This window comes from Heptranchias perlo, unplaced genomic scaffold (assembly GCF_035084215.1).
Source record: "Heptranchias perlo isolate sHepPer1 unplaced genomic scaffold, sHepPer1.hap1 HAP1_SCAFFOLD_316, whole genome shotgun sequence".
Lineage (NCBI taxonomy): Eukaryota > Metazoa > Chordata > Chondrichthyes > Hexanchiformes > Hexanchidae > Heptranchias > Heptranchias perlo.
Genome location: NW_027139328.1, coordinates 117,501 through 136,105, shown reverse-complemented (window position 1 = coordinate 136,105; position 18,605 = coordinate 117,501). Strand labels below are relative to the sequence as shown.

Genomic DNA, 18,605 nt, shown 5'->3' with positions numbered 1-18,605 from the left:
GAATCTTACATTTATCATAAGCCTCCTTTTCCTGTTTTATTTTAATCTCTATCTCTTTAGTCATCCAGGGAGCTCTAGCTTTGGGTGCCCTTCCTTTCCCCCTCGTGGGAATGTGTCTACTCTGTACCTGAACCATCTCCTCCTTGAAGGCCTGTGGTCGTTCACAGCCTGGGACCATGTACACAGCGAGGGCCAATACACACAGGCCGTTACGAGGATGTCTTCCATGGCCTCCTCGATGGAACAAATCAGTCCCTGCAGCCCTGACCACAGCTGTGCAGACTCTGGAGGCCGACATTTCTGCCGCCCTAAACAGGCTGACAGATTCCTTATCCGGGGCCTTATAAGGCGTCACTGATCTGCACCAAGCTGCTGTCCAGCAGAGTGATAGGAGTGAAGTGGGCCTGGGCCAGGAGAGGGCTGATGGCAACAGGGGACATGGAATTGGGGATTCCACTCAAAGTGCTCCCAATTCTCACCCATCACCCCCCCCTGACATGCTGCCTCCTCTCCCAATGGCCGAGACTGCCTCTGCACAGGTGCAGGTGGAGCAGTCTTTGGCGGGGCCCTCAGGGGCTCCAAAACCCAGAGGACGTAGGCCCAAAGCATCTCAGCAGTCAGGGCAGGGACCTGAGCGACCTGCCACAGGGGGAGCACCACGTGGGAGCGGTCAGGAAGGGAAGAGGAAAGCTTTGTAGTTCAGCGAGGGCACGAGGGCGTTTATGAAAATGGTGTGTTAGCAAATTTCATTTCTTAATTCACACAAAATGTATTAATCTGCACCACTCCCATGTTCACCGTTCTTGCCTGGTGAGGGCCAACTCTAGTTTTCAGCTATTTGGTGATGAATGTGAAAACATGAATTGACTGAGACCAATGGGGGATGTGCAATAGGTGGATGGTTTGTTACAGGACTGCTTTGTGTAAGTGAGAGTTGGGGAGAGGGGATGGGGGATGTGATAGTGACCTTTGTGAGTGACCAACTGAAACATCGCGCTATTAGGGCATCCCTGGCATCTTGAGCAGCAATGTGAGCGGCCGGCCTGGCAGAGAGGCCCTATCTTCATCCTCCTCCCACCCTCACTCCCTCCCTTCCTTCCTCCCTCCTCCTCCTCCTCCTCTTCCTCCCCATCCTCTTCCCCCTCCCCCCCCTCCTCTTGCTCTTCCCTCTCCTCCTCTACATTGGAATTCTCATCAGATGAAGAATGCTGAGTGACTTGTCCCTCCTCCACCTCTAGTCTTTGCTCCTGCGTTATGTTGTACAGAACACAGCACACCGTGGTTATCCTAGCGACCCTCGCTGGCAAGTACTGAAGGGCGTCTCCAGACCTGGCCAGGCACCTGGGGGGTGATTTTAAACCCCCAAGAACGGGTGGGTTGGGGGCAGGTGGTTTTTTGGGTCGCGACCACAAAATTTTCGGACTTTGCGTTCCCATTGGGAAGCCTGGACTTTTCCGCGCTGACGTTAAACCCGGGAATAAAGCCCGGATTGCGGTCGGGACCCAAAGAACAAATATTTTCAACTCCTGCCCCCCCACCCAACCCACCCGTTCTTGGGGGGTTAAAAGCACATCTTGAGCGTGCTCGATGACACATCAAATTGACAAATGGCTGGCATTGTAGCGCTCTTGGTGTTCATCAGTGGGCTTCCTCAGAGGAGTCATCAGCCAGGGCTATCCTTTGTTGCCTAGTGACCACCCTTTAATGCTAGTTCCAGGTATGAACAGGTGGGAGACGTTGGACTGACACAGGATGAAAGCATCGTGGCAGCTCCTGGGGAAATTGGCGCTGACCTGTAGGAGCCTTCCCTCGTGGTTACACACCAGCTGAACATTGATGGACTGAAATCCCTTGCGGTTGACGGATGCCTCTTGGATTCGCGTCTCTGGCTGTCTTCCCACAGGTGCAGGATGCCATCGACTGCACACACAGGGCAATCGGTCCTCGGATAGCCCCGTGTGTGCAGTCGATGGCATCCTGCACCTGTGGGAAGACCGCCAGAGACGTGAATCCAGTACCCGCTCGTTCTGGCTATTGTTATCACGGGGGAAGTTTACATAACTCCTGGCCCTGGCAAACAATCCGTCCGTCACCTGCCTTTCCCCACTGCGAGACCCTCGATATGTCTCCGGTGGTGCCCTGGAAGGCGCCAAAGGCAAGGAATTGAGGGCGGTGGTGACTTTCACAGTGACGGGGTAAAGTGTGGCCCCCAGGCCCAGCAGGGAGCAGTCTCCCTGTCGGAGGCTGCAGGTGTCTGCGACCACCTGACCTGACAATCTCAGCCTCCGGGAGCACTGCTCCTCCGACAGGTCGAGGAAGCTGAGTCTCTGTCTGTAGACCCCGTTAGGTGGGTAGGGCCTTCTGTGACCCCGACCCCTCTGTTGCTCCCCTCTCTGTTGCCCGCCTGGAGCTCCCTCCACAACACGCCCCTTACTGGATCGTCTTCCTCATCTGAAGTCCAATCTAAAGCAGCCGTGGTGCCACCCAACGCGATGTTGTGTGTGTGAACACCTCCAGACTCTACAAATGTGTCTCTCACAACAGGAACTCTCACCAAACTATTACCCAGAGAGAGCTGAGAAAGCAGCTGCGAGCACTGAGCCTTCGTATCGGGACCCCCTGACCTTTAACCAGCTGAGAAAGACTTTGTTTGCAAGTTTCCTGAACCCCTGGAAACCCGTTCATTTCTATTCATTGCCAAAATCTCCGGAGCAGAGCCTCATTTAAATATTATAATGACTGACCCGCCTCTCCAGAACTGGTTACTGAGACTCTGATATCCATCGCGGTTAAGCTGGAAACAGGTGGGTTAGAGTTGGGCTTGGCTGATTTAACCCCCCAGTCGTGGAGGGAGGTAATATCGACGCCCATCAGCTCTGTTTGAAAGGAACAAGCTGCATCTTTCTTCCTGAATGTGAATTGCTGGGACTGAGGACAGTGCTCAGACTCAGGTGTCCATTAGGTGGAGTGGTGGTTTGCAATGACCAATACCACGGTCATTGTCACCTATCACCACCTCCGATACTGGGTTATTGGAGTTAGAAGCCATGTGCTTGTTCACTCCCTCTGGTGTCGGCACATCTCTGAAGGTCGCAGGTCGCAGGTCACAGGGCGAGGGGTGGGTGGGTGGTATCTGTTATAACAACTGTTTGAGAAGAGGGCTGGCTCATGGATTGGCTGAGACCCTCTGTGATGGACAACTTGTGCAGAGACTTCCTGGTACTGAATTATATTGGCAGGCCGGGGGGAGTATTAAACTAACCCACCAGGGAAACTGACGAGATCGGGTGTAACGCTGCTTTTACTCCCCGCCCGAGTTTACCCCTCGTTGAAGTCAGTGGACGGTAATATTGGATGGGGTTTTAAACCAGCGTTACTCCCGATCCCATGGGATTCCCACCAGGCCAATTGGAAAGTGAGTTTCTTTGTCACGATTTCTATTTGTTGAGGAGTGTAGAACAGTCTTTATTTCACCGTGCTACAGCCGCTACAATATGTACATGAAACTATTTGCTCGTCCAAAGCCCAGTCATTTATTTGATGAGTCTTGGTACAGTCTGCCGTTCAAAGAGAAGAGAATCATGTGACGGGACAAATACTTTCCATTGGTCTGTGTGTAGATTCAGGGCTCCCTGTTCAATCCCTGGGTCTCTAGAGATGGTTTGAAAGGTGCGCTCCCAATTTTAGGGGACACCAGATCCACTTACAGGAGCGGCCAGATATGGGGAGTTTAACCTCCATTATATCATCTGTTAACTCTACGCTGGGCGCAGTAATTGTAGAATCATAGAATGGTTACAGCACAGAAGGAGGCCATTTGGCTCGTCAAGCCCGTGCCGGCTCTCTGCAAGAGCAATCCAGCCAGTCCCACTCCCCCGCCCTCTCCCTGCAGCCCTGCAAATTTTTTCCCTTCAAGTACTTACCAATTCCCTTTTGAAGGCCATGATTGAATCTGCCTCCACCACCCCCTCGTGCAGTGCATTCCAGATCCTAACCACTCGCTGTGTAAAAAAGTTTTTCCTCATGTCACCTTTGGTTCTTTTCCAGTCACCTTAAATCTGTGTCCTCTGGTTCTTGACCCTTCAACCAATGGGAACAGTTTCTCTCTATCTACTCTGTCGAGACCCTTCATGATCAAATCTCCTCTCAACCTTCTCTGTTCTAAGGAGAACAATCCCAGCTTCTCCAGTCTATCCACGTAACTGAAGTCCCTCATCCCTGGAACCATTCTAGTAAATCTCCTCTGCACCCTCTCTGAGGCCTTCACATCCTTCTGAAAGTGCGGTGCCCAGAATTGAACACAATACTCCAGTCGTGGCCGAACCAGTGTTTTATAAAGGTTCAACATAACTTCCTTGCTTTTGTACTCTGTGCCTCTATTTATAAAGCCCAGGATTCCTCTGTTCCTTCACCTCCCTCTAGTTTATATTGCCTCTCCTCGTTCTTCCTACTAATATGTGTCACTTCACACTTCTCTGTGTTAAATTTCATCTGCCACGTGTCCGCCCATTCCACCAGCCTGTCTATATCCTCTTGAAGTCTATCACTATCCTCCTCACTGTTTACTACACTTGCAAGTTTTGTGTCATCTGCAAATTTTGAAATTGTGCCCTGTACACCCAAGTCCAAGTCATTAATATATATCAAGAAAAGCAGTGGTCCCAGCACCGACCCCTGGGGAACACCACTGTACACCTCCCTCCAGTCCGAAAAACAACCGTTCACCACTACTCTCTGTTTCCTGTCACTTAGCCAATTTCGTATCCATGCTGCTACTGCCCCTTTTATTCCATGGGCTTCAATCTTGATGATAAGTCTATTATGTGGCACTTTATCAAACACCTTTTGAAAGTCCATATACACCACATCAACCGCACTGCCCTCATCGACCCTCTCTGTTACCTCATCAAAAAACTCAGGTTAGTTAAACACGATTTGCCTTTAATAAATCATTGTTGACTTTCCCTAATCAATCCACACTCGTCCAAGTGACTGTTAATTCTGTCCCGGATTATTGTTTCTAAAAGTTTCTAAAAGTTTCCCCACCACCGAGGTTAAACTGACTGGCCTGTAGTTGCTGGGTTTATCCTTACACCCTTTTTTGAACAAGGGTGTAACATTTATAATTCTCCAGTCCTCTGTCACCACTCCTGTATCTAGGGATGTTTGGAAGATTATGGCCAGTACCTCCACAATTTCTACCCTTACTTCCCTCAGCAACCTAGGATGTTAATTGGAGCATCCCATCCTAGGTTGCTCCAATTAACTCCAATTAAAATCTGTGGTACAGAATTTAACCCGGGTCAAAACTCGAGGTGTGGAATTTAACCCGGGTCGAACCTCGAGGTGTGGGATTTGACCCGGGTCGAACCTCGAGGTGTGGGATTTGACCCGGGTCGAACCTCAAGGTGTGGGATTTGACCCGGGTCGAACCTCGAGGTGTGGAATTTGACCCGGGTCGAACCTCGAGGTGTGGAATTTGACCCGGGTCGAACCTCGAGGTGTGGAATTTAACCCGGGTCGAACCTCGAGGTGTGGGATTTGACCCGGGTCGAACCTCGAGGTGTGGAATTTAACCCGGGTCGAACCTCGAGGTGTGGGATTTGACCCGGGTCAAAACTCGAGGTGTGGAATTTAACCCGGGTCGAACCTCGAGGTGTGGAATTTAACCCGGGTCGAACCTCGAGGTGTGGGATTTAACCCGGGTCGAACCTCGAGGTGTGGAATTTAACCCGGGTCGAACCTCGAGGTGTGGAATTTAACCCGGGTCGAACCTCGAGGTGTGGGATTTAACCCGGGTCGAACCTCGAGGTGTGGGATTTAACCCGGGTCGAACCTGGAGGTGTGGGATTTGACCCGGGTCGAACCTGGAGGTGTGGGATTTGACCCGGGTCGAACCTCGAGGTGTGGGATTTAACCCGGGTCGAACCTCGAGGTGTGGGATTTGACCCGGGTCGAACCTCGAGGTGTGGAATTTGACCCGGGTCGAACCTCGAGGTGTGGGATTTGACCCGGGTCGAACCTCGAGGTGTGGGATTTAACCCGGGTCGAACCTCGAGGTGTGGGATTTGACCCGGGTCGAACCTCGAGGTGTGGGATTTGACCCGGGTCGAACCTCGAGGTGTGGAATTTAACCCGGGTCGAACCTCGAGGTGTGGGATTTGACCCGGGTCGAACCTCGAGGCGTAGAATTTGACCCGGGTCGAACCTCGAGGTGTGGGATTTGACCCGGGTTGCTCTCCCTGTGTTTCAGACTCCGAGGACTGGTTCCTGGACTGAGGATGACTCTTCCTGTTGCTCTGATCTCTCTCCCACTGCTGGATGTCACCACCACCTGGATCCTGAGCCACACGCTGCAGCTATGGGGCCAGTCTCACCCAGCGCTGGGGCTCTGGGTCACATCCCTGCTCCGTTTGGGCCTGTTGTCTGCCTTGCTCCAAGCCTTTACCCGGGGAGTGACTGGGCCCCCGGCCTGGCTGCACCTGAAGGACCTGCACTCGCTGCTGGCGATATCCTGCCTGCTCGCACCAACCTACGTCAGCCTGGCCTGGGCTGCACGCTCTCCGTCTGACGAGATCCTCTACGGCTCCCACAGCTGTAGCGTGCTGGCCCTGAGCTACATTGCCACAGTCCTGGTCTTCACCATCTGCCAGCGTTTCCTCCCAGACTCCCAGGAGCAGCACTCAGTGGAGGAGAAGAGCTCGGGGGCTACAATGATCAGACTGCTGTCCTGTATGACGCCAGACATCGGGCGATTCCTCCTCATGGCCGTGTTCCTCGTCCTGTCGTCGTTGGGTAAGATCGACACGACTGACTGGGTGAAGTGGGGAGGGGGTAGTGACAGGGGGGACAGTCGGGGGGTGGGGGGGGAGCGGAGGTGGAGGGGGAGCGATGGGGCGGACGGTTGGGGGGACTGGGAGGTGCGGTCAGGGGGAGGGGGTGCGATCCCGGGGAGGGGGAGCGATGGGGCGGGCAGTCGGGGGGAGGGAGTGACGTGCCGAACAGCCGGGGGGGAGGGGGTGCGGTCCGGGGGAGGGGGTGTGGAGGGGCGGTCGGGGGTGGGGGAGCAACGGGGCGGACGGTCGGGGAGGAGGGGGTGAGGGGGCATGACGGTCTGGGAGGTTGGGGACGAGTGGGGGGTCAGGGACAGTTGGGGGCATGGAAGGGGTGTCGGGGGGATGGTCAGGGGCATGGGGAGGGGTGTCGGGGGGACGGTCAGGGGAATGGGAGGGGTGTCGGGGGGACGGTCAGGGGCATGGGGAGGGGTGTCGGGGGGACGGTCAGGGGAATGGGAGGGGTGTCGGGGGGACGGTCAGGGGAATGGGAGGGGTGTCGGGGGGACGGGGAGGGGGGAGTCGGGAGGGGTGTCGGGGGGACGGGGAGGGGGGAGTCGGGAGGGGTGTCGGGGGGACGGGGAGGGGGGAGTCGGGAGGGGTGTCGGGGACAGGGAGAGAGTGTGGGAGAGCTGGTCGAGCAGTTTACCATTAATCCACAGGTGGCTCTGTGCTGTGTTGAGTGTTTAATCTTTCCATATGTTCTGTGACTGTTTCCTCCAACTAAATTTTGAGAAGACCGAAGCCATTGTCTTCAGTCCACGCCACAAACTCCGATCCCTCGCCCCCGACTCCATCCCTCACTGTCTGAGGCTGGACCAGACCCTTCACAACCTCAGCGTCCTATTTGACCCTGAGATGAACTTCCAATCCCATATGAGATGGGCTGGGATGAGAGGGTTGTCCTATGAGGAGAGATTGAGTAGAATGGGCCGATACTCTCTGGAGTTTAGAAGAATGAGAGGTGATCTCATTGAAACATATAAGATTCTGAGAGGGCTTGACAGCGTAGATGCTGAGATTGTTTCCCCTGGCTGGAGAGTCTAGAACCAGGGGGCATAGTCTCAGGATAAGGGGTCGGCCATTTAGGACTGAGATGAGGAGGAATTTCTTCACTCAGAGGGTTGTGAATCTTTTGAATTCTCTCCCCCAGAGGGCTGTGGATGCTGAGTCGTTGAATATATTCAAGACTGAGATCGATAGATTTTTGGAATCTAAGGGAATCAAGGGATATGGGGATTGGGCGGGAAAGTGGAGTTGAGGTTGAAGATCAGCCATGATCTTATTGAATGGGGAAGCAGGCTCGAGGGGCCGAATGGCCTACTCCTGCTCCTATTTCTTATGCTCTTATCTTATACATCACCAAGACCGCCTACTTCCCCCTCCGTAACATCACCCGTCTCCGCCCCTCCCTCAGCTCATCTGCTGCTGAAACCCTCATCCATGCCTTTGTTACCTCCAGACTGGACTATTCCAATGCTCTCCTGGACGGCCTCCATAAACTTGAGCTCATCCAAAACTCTGCTGCCCGTATCCTAACTCACACCAAGTCCCGTTCACCCCTCACTGACCTACACTGGCTCCCAGTCTGGGAACGCCTCGATTTTAAAATTCTCACCCTTGTTTTCAAATCCCTCCATGGCCTCGCCCCTCTCTATCTGTAACCTCCTCCAGCCCTACAACCCTCCGAGATCTCTGCGCTCCTCCAATTCTGGCCTCATCCACATCCCTGATTTTAATCGCTCCACCATTGGTGACCGTGCCTTCAGCTGCCTCGGCCCTAAGCTCTGGAATTCCCTCCCTGAACCCCTCGATCTTAAAAACCACCACTTTGACCGAGCTTTTGGACACTCCCTCCTGATATCTCTTCCTGGGTCTCAGGGTCTAACTCTGTGAAGTATTGTGGGACATTTTGCTACATTAAGGGCAGAGTCTGAGTGGTGTTGTCTTTTAGTGTGATGGGAGGTGTGTGGATTGTCTGGGAGTTTGTTGATTACTGATCAGAACCTGGTTTCACCTATTCCCAGGAGAGATGGCGATACCGTATTACACCGGGCGAATGACAGACTGGGTGATGAATGAAGACAACCCCTCAGCATTCACCAACTCCATCCTGGCCATGGCCCTCATTACAAGTGGAAGGTACACACAGTCTGGCACACTGAGGCGGTATGAAAGGGTTAATGGTGCAGAATGTTGCCGGATGTGGGGATAGAGGCTGATATTCTGACCGGGGGTCTGTCTCATCACAGCTCGGAGTCACAAATGGCTTGAGGCCGAACAAGATAATCTCACATCTCAGACATCACCCAGTGTCCCCCACACAGGTTCCATCCACTCAGTCCCGTTTCTCACACAGTGCAGGGTTTGTAATTCCAGTGATTCCTGTTTCTCTCACAGTGCAGGGTTTGTAATTCCAGTGATTCCTGTTTCTCACACAGTGCAGGGTTTGTAATTCCAGTGATTCCTGTTTCTCACACAGTGCAGGGTTTGTAATTCCAGTGATTCCTGTTTCTCACACAGTGCAGGGTTTGTAATTCCAGTGATTCCTGTTTCTTTATCTCTCACAGTGCAGGGTTTGTAATTCCAGTGATTCCTGTTTCTCTCACAGTGCAGGGTTTGTAATTCCAGTGATTCCTGTTTCTCTCACAGTGCAGGGTTTGTAATTCCAGTGATTCCTGTTTCTTTATCTCTCACAGTGCAGGGTTTGTAATTCCAGTGATTCCTGTTTCTCTCACAGTGCAGGGTTTGTAATTCCAGTGATTCCTGTTTCTCTCACAGTGCAGGGTTTGTAATTCCAGTGATTCCTGTTTCTCTCACAGTGCAGGGTTTGTAATTCCAGTGATTCCTGTTTCTTTATCTCTCACAGTGCAGGGTTTGTAATTCCAGTGATTCCTGTTTCTCACACAGTGCAGGGTTTGTAATTCCAGTGATTCCTGTTTCTTTATCTCTCACAGTGCAGGGTTTGTAATTCCAGTGATTCCCGTTTCTCACACAGTGCAGGGTTTGTAATTCCAGTGATTCCCGTTTCTCACACAGTGCAGGGTTTGTAATTCCAGTGATTCCTATTTCTCACACAGTGCAGGGTTTGTAATTCCAGTGATTCCTGTTTCTCACACAGTGCAGGGTTTGTAATTCCAGTGATTCCTGTTTCTTTATCTCTCACAGTGCAGGGTTTGTAATTCCAGTGATTCCCGTTTCTCACACAGTGCAGGGTTTGTAATTCCAGTGATTCCTGTTTCTCACACAGTGCAGGGTTTGTAATTCCAGTGATTCCCGTTTCTCACACAGTGCAGGGTTTGTAATTCCAGTGATTCCTATTTCTCACACAGTGCAGGGTTTGTAATTCCAGTGATTCCTGTTTCTCACACAGTGCAGGGTTTGTAATTCCAGTGATTCCTGTTTCTTTATCTCTCACAGTGCAGGGTTTGTAATTCCAGTGATTCCCGTTTCTCACACAGTGCAGGGTTTGTAATTCCAGTGATTCCCGTTTCTCACACAGTGCAGGGTTTGTAATTCCAGTGATTCCTGTTTCTCACACAGTGCAGGGTTTGTAATTCCAGTGATTCCCGTTTCTCACACAGTGCAGGGTTTGTAATTCCAGTGATTCCTGTTTCTCACACAGTGCAGGGTTTGTAATTCCAGTGATTCCTGTTTCTCACACAGTGCAGGGTTTGTAATTCCAGTGATTCCTGTTTCTTTATCTCACACAGTGCAGTGACAGAGTTTATATGTGACTGTGTCTATAATGGGACAATGACCAGGATCCACACACGGATCCAGAGCTCCTTGTTTCGGGCTGTGGTTCGGCAGGAAATCGCCTTCTTCGACACTGTGCACACAGGTAAGGAGAGATTCCCGGGGGTGGGGGGGGAGGGGAGGGAGGGAGCGAGGGAGGGAGAGAGAGGGAAAGGGAAAGGGAGGGAGGGAAAGGGAGAGAGGGAAAGGGAGAGAGGGAAGGAGATACATAGGGAGTTAGGGAGAGGGGGATGCGGAGAGGGAGAGGGGGATGCGGGGGGATACAGAGGGAGAATGACAGTGACCAGAGAGAGAGAATGACAGTGACCGGAGAGAGAGAGAGAGAAAGAATGACAGTCTGACAGTGACCGGAGGGAGAGAGAGAGAGAGAGACACTGACAGTCTGACAGTGACCGGAGGGAGAGAGAGAGAGAGAGACATTGACAGTGACGAGAGAGAGAGAAGGAGAGAGAGAAGGAGAGAGGGACAGTGACCAGAGAGAGAGAGAGAGAGGCTGACAGTCTGACAGTGACCGGAGAGAGAGAGAGAGAGAGACACTGACAGTCTGACAGTGACCGGAGAGAGAGAGAGAGACACTGACAGTCTGACAGTGACCGGAGAGAGAGAGAGAGACACTGACAGTCTGACAGTGACCGGAGAGAGAGAGAGAGAGGCTGACAGTCTGACAATGACCGGAGAGAGAGAGAGAGAGAGAGAGAGACACTGACAGTCTGACAGTGACCGGAGAGAGAGAGAGAGAGACACTGACAGTCTGACAGTGACCGGAGGGAGAGAGAGAGAGACTGACAGTCTGACAGTGACCGGAGAGAGAGAGAGAGAGAGAGAGAGAGAGAGACACTGACAGTCTGACAGTGACCGGAGGGAGAGAGAGAGAGACTGACAGTCTGACAGTGACCGGAGAGAGAGAGAGAGAGAGAGAGAGACACTGACAGTCTGACAGTGACCGGAGAGAGAGAGAGAGAGAGAGAGAGAGACACTGACAGTCTGACAGTGACCGGAGAGAGAGAGAGAGAGACACTGACAGTCTGACAGTGACCGGAGAGAGAGAGAGAGAGAGAGACACTGACAGTCTGACAGTGACCGGAGGGAGAGAGAGAGACACTGACAGTCTGACAGTGACCGGAGAGAGAGAGAGAGAGACTGACAGTCTGACAGTGACCGGAGAGAGAGAGAGAGAGAGAGAGACTGACAGTCTGACAGTGACCGGAGAGAGAGAGAGAGAGAGAGAGAGACTGACAGTCTGACAGTGACCGGAGAGAGAGAGAGAGAGAGAGAGAGAGACACTGACAGTCTGACAGTGACCGGAGAGAGAGAGAGAGAGACTGACAGTCTGACAGTGACCGGAGAGAGAGAGAGAGAGAGAGACACTGACAGTCTGACAGTGACCGGAGGGAGAGAGAGAGAGACTGACAGTCTGACAGTGACTGGAGGGAGAGAGAGACAGAGAGACACTGACAGTGACCGGAGAGAGAGAAGGAGAGAGAGAAGGAGAGAGGGACAGTGACCAGAGAAAAAGAGAGAGAGAATGACAGTGACCGGAGAGAGAGAGAGAGAGAGAGAGACAGTCTGACAGTGACCGGAGGGGGAGAGAGAGAGAGACACTGACAGTCTGACAGTGACCGGAGAGAGAGAGAGAGAGAGAGACACTGACAGTCTGACAGTGACCGGAGAGAGAGAGAGAGACAGACAGTCTGACAGTGACCGGAGAGAGAGAGAGAGAGAGAGACACTGACAGTCTGACAGTGACCGGAGAGAGAGAGAGAGACAGACAGTCTGACAGTGACCGGAGAGAGAGAGAGAGAGAGACACTGACAGTCTGACAGTGACCGGAGAGAGAGAGAGAGAGAGACACTGACAGTCTGACAGTGACCGGAGAGAGAGAGAGAGAGAGACTGACAGTCTGACAGTGACCGGAGAGAGAGAGAGAGAGACAGACAGTCTGACAGTGACCGGAGAGAGAGAGAGAGAGACTGACAGTCTGACAGTGACCGGAGAGAGAGAGAGAGAGAGAGAGACACTGACAGTCTGACAGTGACCGGAGAGAGAGAGAGAGACAGACAGTCTGACAGTGACCGGAGAGAGAGAGACTGACAGTCTGACAGTGACTGGAGAGAGAGAGAGAGACACTGACAGTCTGACAGTGACCGGAGAGAGAGAGAGAGACACTGACAGTCTGACAGTGACCGGAGAGAGAGAGAGAGACACTGACAGTCTGACAGTGACCGGAGAGAGAGAGAGAGACACTGACAGTCTGACAGTGACCGGAGAGAGAGAGAGAGAGAGACTGACAGTCTGACAGTGACCGGAGAGAGAGAGAGACAGAGAGACAGTCTGACAGTGACCGGAGAGAGAGAGAGAGACAGACAGACAGTCTGACAGTGACTGGAGAGAGAGAGACAGAGAGACACTGACTGGAGAGAGAGAGAGAGAGACAGACAGACAGTCTGACAGTGACTGGAGAGAGAGAGAGAGAGAGAGAGACAGGCAGTCTGACAGTGACTGGAGAGAGAGAGACAGAGAGACACTGACTGGAGAGAGAGAGAGAGAGAGACAGAGAGACACTGACTGGAGAGAGAGAGAGAGACAGACAGACAGTCTGACAGTGACCGGAGAGAGAGAGAGAGAGAGAGACACTGACAGTCTGACAGTGACCGGAGAGAGAGAGAGAGAGAGAGACACTGACAGTCTGACAGTGACCGGAGAGAGAGAGAGAGAGAGAGACTGACAGTCTGACAGTGACCGGAGAGAGAGAGAGAGAGAGAGACTGACAGTCTGACAGTGACCGGAGAGAGAGAGAGAGAGAGAGACTGACAGTCTGACAGTGACCGGAGAGAGAGAGAGAGAGAGAGAGAGACTGACAGTCTGACAGTGACCGGAGAGAGAGAGAGAGAGAGAGAGACAGTCTGACAGTCACCGGAGAGAGAGAGAGAGAGAGACTGACAGTCTGACAGTGACCGGAGAGAGAGAGAGAGAGAGAGACTGACAGTCTGACAGTGACCGGAGAGAGAGAGAGAGAGAGAGAGACACCGACAGTGACTGGAGAGAGAGAGAGAGACAGACAGACAGTCTGACAGTGACTGGAGAGAGAGAGAGAGAGAGAGAGACTGACAGTCTGACAGTGACCGGAGAGAGAGAGAGAGAGAGAGAGACAGTCTGACAGTGACCGGAGAGAGAGAGAGAGAGAGACTGACAGTCTGACAGTGACCGGAGAGAGAGAGAGAGACAGACAGACAGTCTGACAGTGACCGGAGAGAGAGAGAGACACTGACAGTCTGACAGTGACCGGAGGGAGAGAGAGAGAGAGAGAGACAGACAGACAGTCTGACAGTGACTGGAGAGAGAGAGAGAGAGACTGACAGTCTGACAGTGACCGGAGAGAGAGAGAGAGAGAGAGAGACAGACAGACAGTCTGACAGTGACTGGAGAGAGAGAGAGAGAGAGAGAGACAGACAGACAGTCTGACAGTGACCGGAGAGAGAGAGAGACACTGACAGTCTGACACTGACTGGAGAGAGAGAGAGAGAGAGAGAGACAGACAGTCTGACAGTGACCGGAGGGGGGGAGGGAGAGAGAGAGAGAGAGACTGACAGTCTGACAGTGACCGGAGAGAGAGAGAGAGAGAGAGAGACACTGACAGTGACCGGAGAGAGAGAGAGAGAGAGAGACACTGACAGTGACCGGAGAGAGAGAGAGACACTGACTGGAGAGAGAGAGAGAGAGAGAGAGAGAGACACTGACAGTCTGACAGTGACTGGAGAGAGAGAGAGAGAGACTGACAGTCTGACAGTGACCGGAGAGAGAGAGAGAGAGAGAGAGACACTGACAGTGACCGGAGAGAGAGAGAGACACTGACTGGAGAGAGAGAGAGAGAGAGAGACACTGACAGTCTGACAGTGACCGGAGAGAGAGAGAGACTGACAGTCTGACAGTGACCGGAGAGAGAGAGAGAGAGAGAGACACTGACAGTCTGACAGTGACCGGAGAGAGAGAGAGAGAGAGAGAGACTGACAGTCTGACAGTGACCGGAGGGAGAGAGAGAGAGAGAGAGACACTGACAGTGACCGGAGAGAGAGAGAGACACTGACTGGAGAGAGAGAGAGAGAGAGAGAGAGACACTGACAGTCTGACAGTGACTGGAGAGAGAGAGAGAGACACTGACAGTCTGACAGTGACCGGAGGGAGAGAGAGAGAGAGAGAGACACTGACAGTGACCGGAGAGAGAGAGAGACACTGACTGGAGAGAGAGAGAGAGAGAGACACTGACAGTCTGACAGTGACTGGAGAGAGAGAGAGAGACACTGACAGTCTGACAGTGACTGGAGAGAGAGAGAGAGAGACTGACAGTCTGACAGTGACCGGAGAGAGAGAGAGAGAGAGAGAGACACTGACAGTGACCGGAGAGAGAGAGAGAGACACTGACTGGAGAGAGAGAGAGAGAGAGAGACACTGACAGTCTGACAGTGACCGGAGAGAGAGAGAGAGACTGACAGTCTGACAGTGACCGGAGAGAGAGAGAGAGAGAGAGAGACACTGACAGTCTGACAGTGACCGGAGAGAGAGAGAGAGAGAGAGAGACTGACAGTCTGACAGTGACCGGAGAGAGAGAGAGAGAGACTGACAGTCTGACAGTGACCGGAGAGAGAGAGAGAGAGAGAGACACTGACAGTGACCGGAGAGAGAGAGAGACACTGACTGGAGAGAGAGAGAGAGAGAGAGACACTGACAGTCTGACAGTGACTGGAGAGAGAGAGAGAGACACTGACAGTCTGACAGTGACTGGAGAGAGAGAGAGAGAGACTGACAGTCTGACAGTGACCGGAGAGAGAGAGAGAGAGAGAGAGACACTGACAGTGACCGGAGAGAGAGAGAGACACTGACTGGAGAGAGAGAGACACTGACAGTCTGACAGTGACCGGAGAGAGAGAGAGAGACTGACAGTCTGACAGTGACCGGAGAGAGAGAGAGAGAGAGAGACACTGACAGTCTGACAGTGACCGGAGAGAGAGAGAGAGAGAGAGAGACTGACAGTCTGACAGTGACCGGAGAGAGAGAGAGAGACTGACAGTCTGACAGTGACCGGAGAGAGAGAGAGAGAGACTGACAGTGACCGGAGAGAGAGAGAGAGAGAGACACTGACAGTCTGACAGTGACTGGAGAGAGAGAGAGAGAGAGAGAGACTGACAGTCTGACAGTGACCGGAGGGAGAGAGAGAGAGAGAGAGACTGACAGTCTGACAGTGACCGGAGAGAGAGAGAGAGACTGACAGTCTGACAGTGACTGGAGAGAGAGAGAGAGACTGACAGTCTGACAGTGACCGGAGAGAGAGAGAGAGAGAGAGAGAGACTGACAGTCTGACAGTGACTGGAGAGAGAGAGAGAGAGAGAGAGACTGACAGTCTGACAGTGACTGGAGAGAGAGAGAGAGAGAGAGAGACTGACAGTCTGACAGTGACCGGAGAGAGAGAGAGAGAGACTGACAGTCTGACAGTGACTGGAGAGAGAGAGAGAGAGAGAGAGAGACTGACAGTCTGACAGTGACCGGAGGGAGAGAGAGAGAGAGAGACTGACAGTCTGACAGTGACCGGAGAGAGAGAGAGAGACTGACAGTCTGACAGTGACCTGAGAGAGAGAGAGAGAGAGACTGACAGTCTGACAGTGACCGGAGGGAGAGAGAGAGACACTGACAGTCTGACAGTGACCGGAGAGAGAGAGAGAGACTGACAGTCTGACAGTGACCGGAGAGAGAGAGAGAGAGAGAGAGACAGTCTGACAGTGACCGGAGAGAGAGAGAGAGACTGACAGTCTGACAGTGACCGGAGAGAGAGAGAGAGAGAGAGAGAGAGACTGACAGTCTGACAGTGACCGGAGGGAGAGAGAGAGAGAGAGACACTGACAGTCTGACAGTGACCGGAGAGAGAGAGAGAGAGAGAGAGAGACTGACAGTCTGACAGTGACCGGAGAGAGAGAGAGAGAGAGAGACACTGACAGTCTGACAGTGACCGGAGAGAGAGAGAAAGAGACTGACAGTCTGACAGTGACCGGAGGGAGAGAGAGAGAGACACTGACAGTCTGACAGTGACCGGAGAGAGAGAGAGAGAGACTGACAGTCTGACAGTGACCGAAGAGAGAGAGAGAGAGAGAGACTGACAGTCTGACAGTGACCGGAGAGAGAGAGAGAGACTGACAGTCTGACAGTGACCGGAGAGAGAGAGAGAGAGAGACACTGACAGTCTGACAGTGACCGGAGAGAGAGAGAAAGAGAGAGAGACTGACAGTCTGACAGTGACCGGAGAGAGAGAGAGAGAGACTGACAAACTGACAGTGACCGGAGAGAGAGAGAGAGAGAGAGAGACTGACAGTCTGACAGTGACCGGAGAGAGAGAGAGAGACTGACAGTCTGACAGTGACCGGAGAGAGAGAGAGAGAGACAGTCTGACAGTGACCGGAGAGAGAGAGAGAGACTGACAGTCTGACAGTGACCGGAGAGAGAGAGAGAGAGAGAGACTGACTGTCTGACAGTGACCGGAGAGAGAGAGAGAGAGACTGACAGTCTGACAGTGACCGGAGGGAGAGAGAGAGAGAGAGAGACACTGACAGTCTGACAGTGACCGGAGGGAGAGAGAGAGAGAGAGACTGACAGTCTGACAGTGACCGGAGAGAGAGAGAGAGACTGACAGTCTGACAGTGACCGGAGAGAGAGAGAGAGAGAGAGAGAGAGACTGACAGTCTGACAGTGACCGGAGGGAGAGAGAGAGAGAGAGAGACTGACAGTCTGACAGTGACCGGAGAGAGAGAGAGAGAGAGAGAGAGACTGACAGTCTGACAGTGACCGGAGAGAGAGAGAGAGACTGACAGTCTGACAGTGACCGGAGAGAGAGAGAGAGAGACTGACAGTCTGACAGTGACCGGAGAGAGAGAGAGAGAGAGACACTGACAGTCTGACAGTGACCGGAGAGAGAGAGAGAGAGAGACTGACAGTCTGACAGTGACCGAGAGAGAGAGAGAGAGAGAGACACTGACAGTCTGACAGTGACCGGAGGGAGAGAGAGAGAGAGAGAGACTGACAGTCTGACAGTGACCGGAGAGAGAGAGAGAGAGACTGACAGTCTGACAGTGACCGGAGAGAGAGAGAGAGAGAGGACTGACAGTCTGACAGTGACCGGAGAGAGAGAGAGAGAGAGAGAGACACTGACAGTCTGACAGTGACCGGAGAGAGAGAGAGAGAGAGAGACACTGACAGTCTGACAGTGACCGGAGAGAGAGAGAGAGAGAGAGAGAGACTGACAGTCTGACAGTGACCGGAGAGAGAGAGAGAGAGAGAGAGACTGACAGTCTGACAGTGACCGGAGAGAGAGAGAGAGAGACACTGACAGTCTGACAGTGACCGGAGAGAGAGAGAGAGAGAGAGACTGACAGTCTGACAGTGACCGGAGAGAGAGAGAGAGAGAGAGAGAGAGAGACTGACAGTCTGACAGTGACCGGAGAGAGAGAGAGAGAGAGAGAGAGACACTGACAATCTGACAGTGACCGGAGAGAGAGAGAGAGAGAGACTGACAGTCTGACAGTGACCGGAGAGAGAGAGAGAGAGAGAGAGAGACACTGACAATCTGACAGTGACCGGAGAGAGAGAGAGAGAGAGAGAGAGAGAGACTGACAGTCTGACAGTGACCGGAGAGAGAGAGAGAGAGAGAGAGAGAGAGACTGACAGTCTGACAGTGACCGGAGAGAGAGAGAGAGAGAGAGAGAGACACTGACAATCTGACAGTGACCGGAGAGAGAGAGAGAGAGAGACTGACAGTCTGACAGTGACCGGAGAGAGAGAGAGAGAGAGAGAGACACTGACAATCTGACAGTGACCGGAGAGAGAGAGAGAGACTGACAGTCTGACAGTGACCGGAGAGAGAGAGAGAGAGAGAGAGAGACTGACAGTCTGACAGTGACCGGAGAGAGAGAGAGAGAGAGAGACTGACAGTCTGACAGTGACCGGAGGGAGAGAGAGAGACACTGACAGTCT

General features: G+C 52.9%; 1 protein-coding gene across 1 annotated transcript in view; it reads left to right on the top strand.

Annotated features, from left to right (window-relative positions):
* LOC137311238 (antigen peptide transporter 1-like) overlaps nucleotides 1-18,605 on the top strand; it is a gene marked incomplete at its 3' end in the record, with an annotated part of 130,072 nt that overhangs the window by 15,460 nt on the left and 96,007 nt on the right. The window contains exons 2-4 of the mRNA XM_067978556.1: nucleotides 6,254-6,795; nucleotides 8,861-8,975; nucleotides 10,547-10,677. Coding sequence (XP_067834657.1) covers nucleotides 6,254-6,795; nucleotides 8,861-8,975; nucleotides 10,547-10,677 — 788 coding nt within the window. The remainder of the gene's footprint in view (nucleotides 1-6,253; nucleotides 6,796-8,860; nucleotides 8,976-10,546; nucleotides 10,678-18,605) is intronic.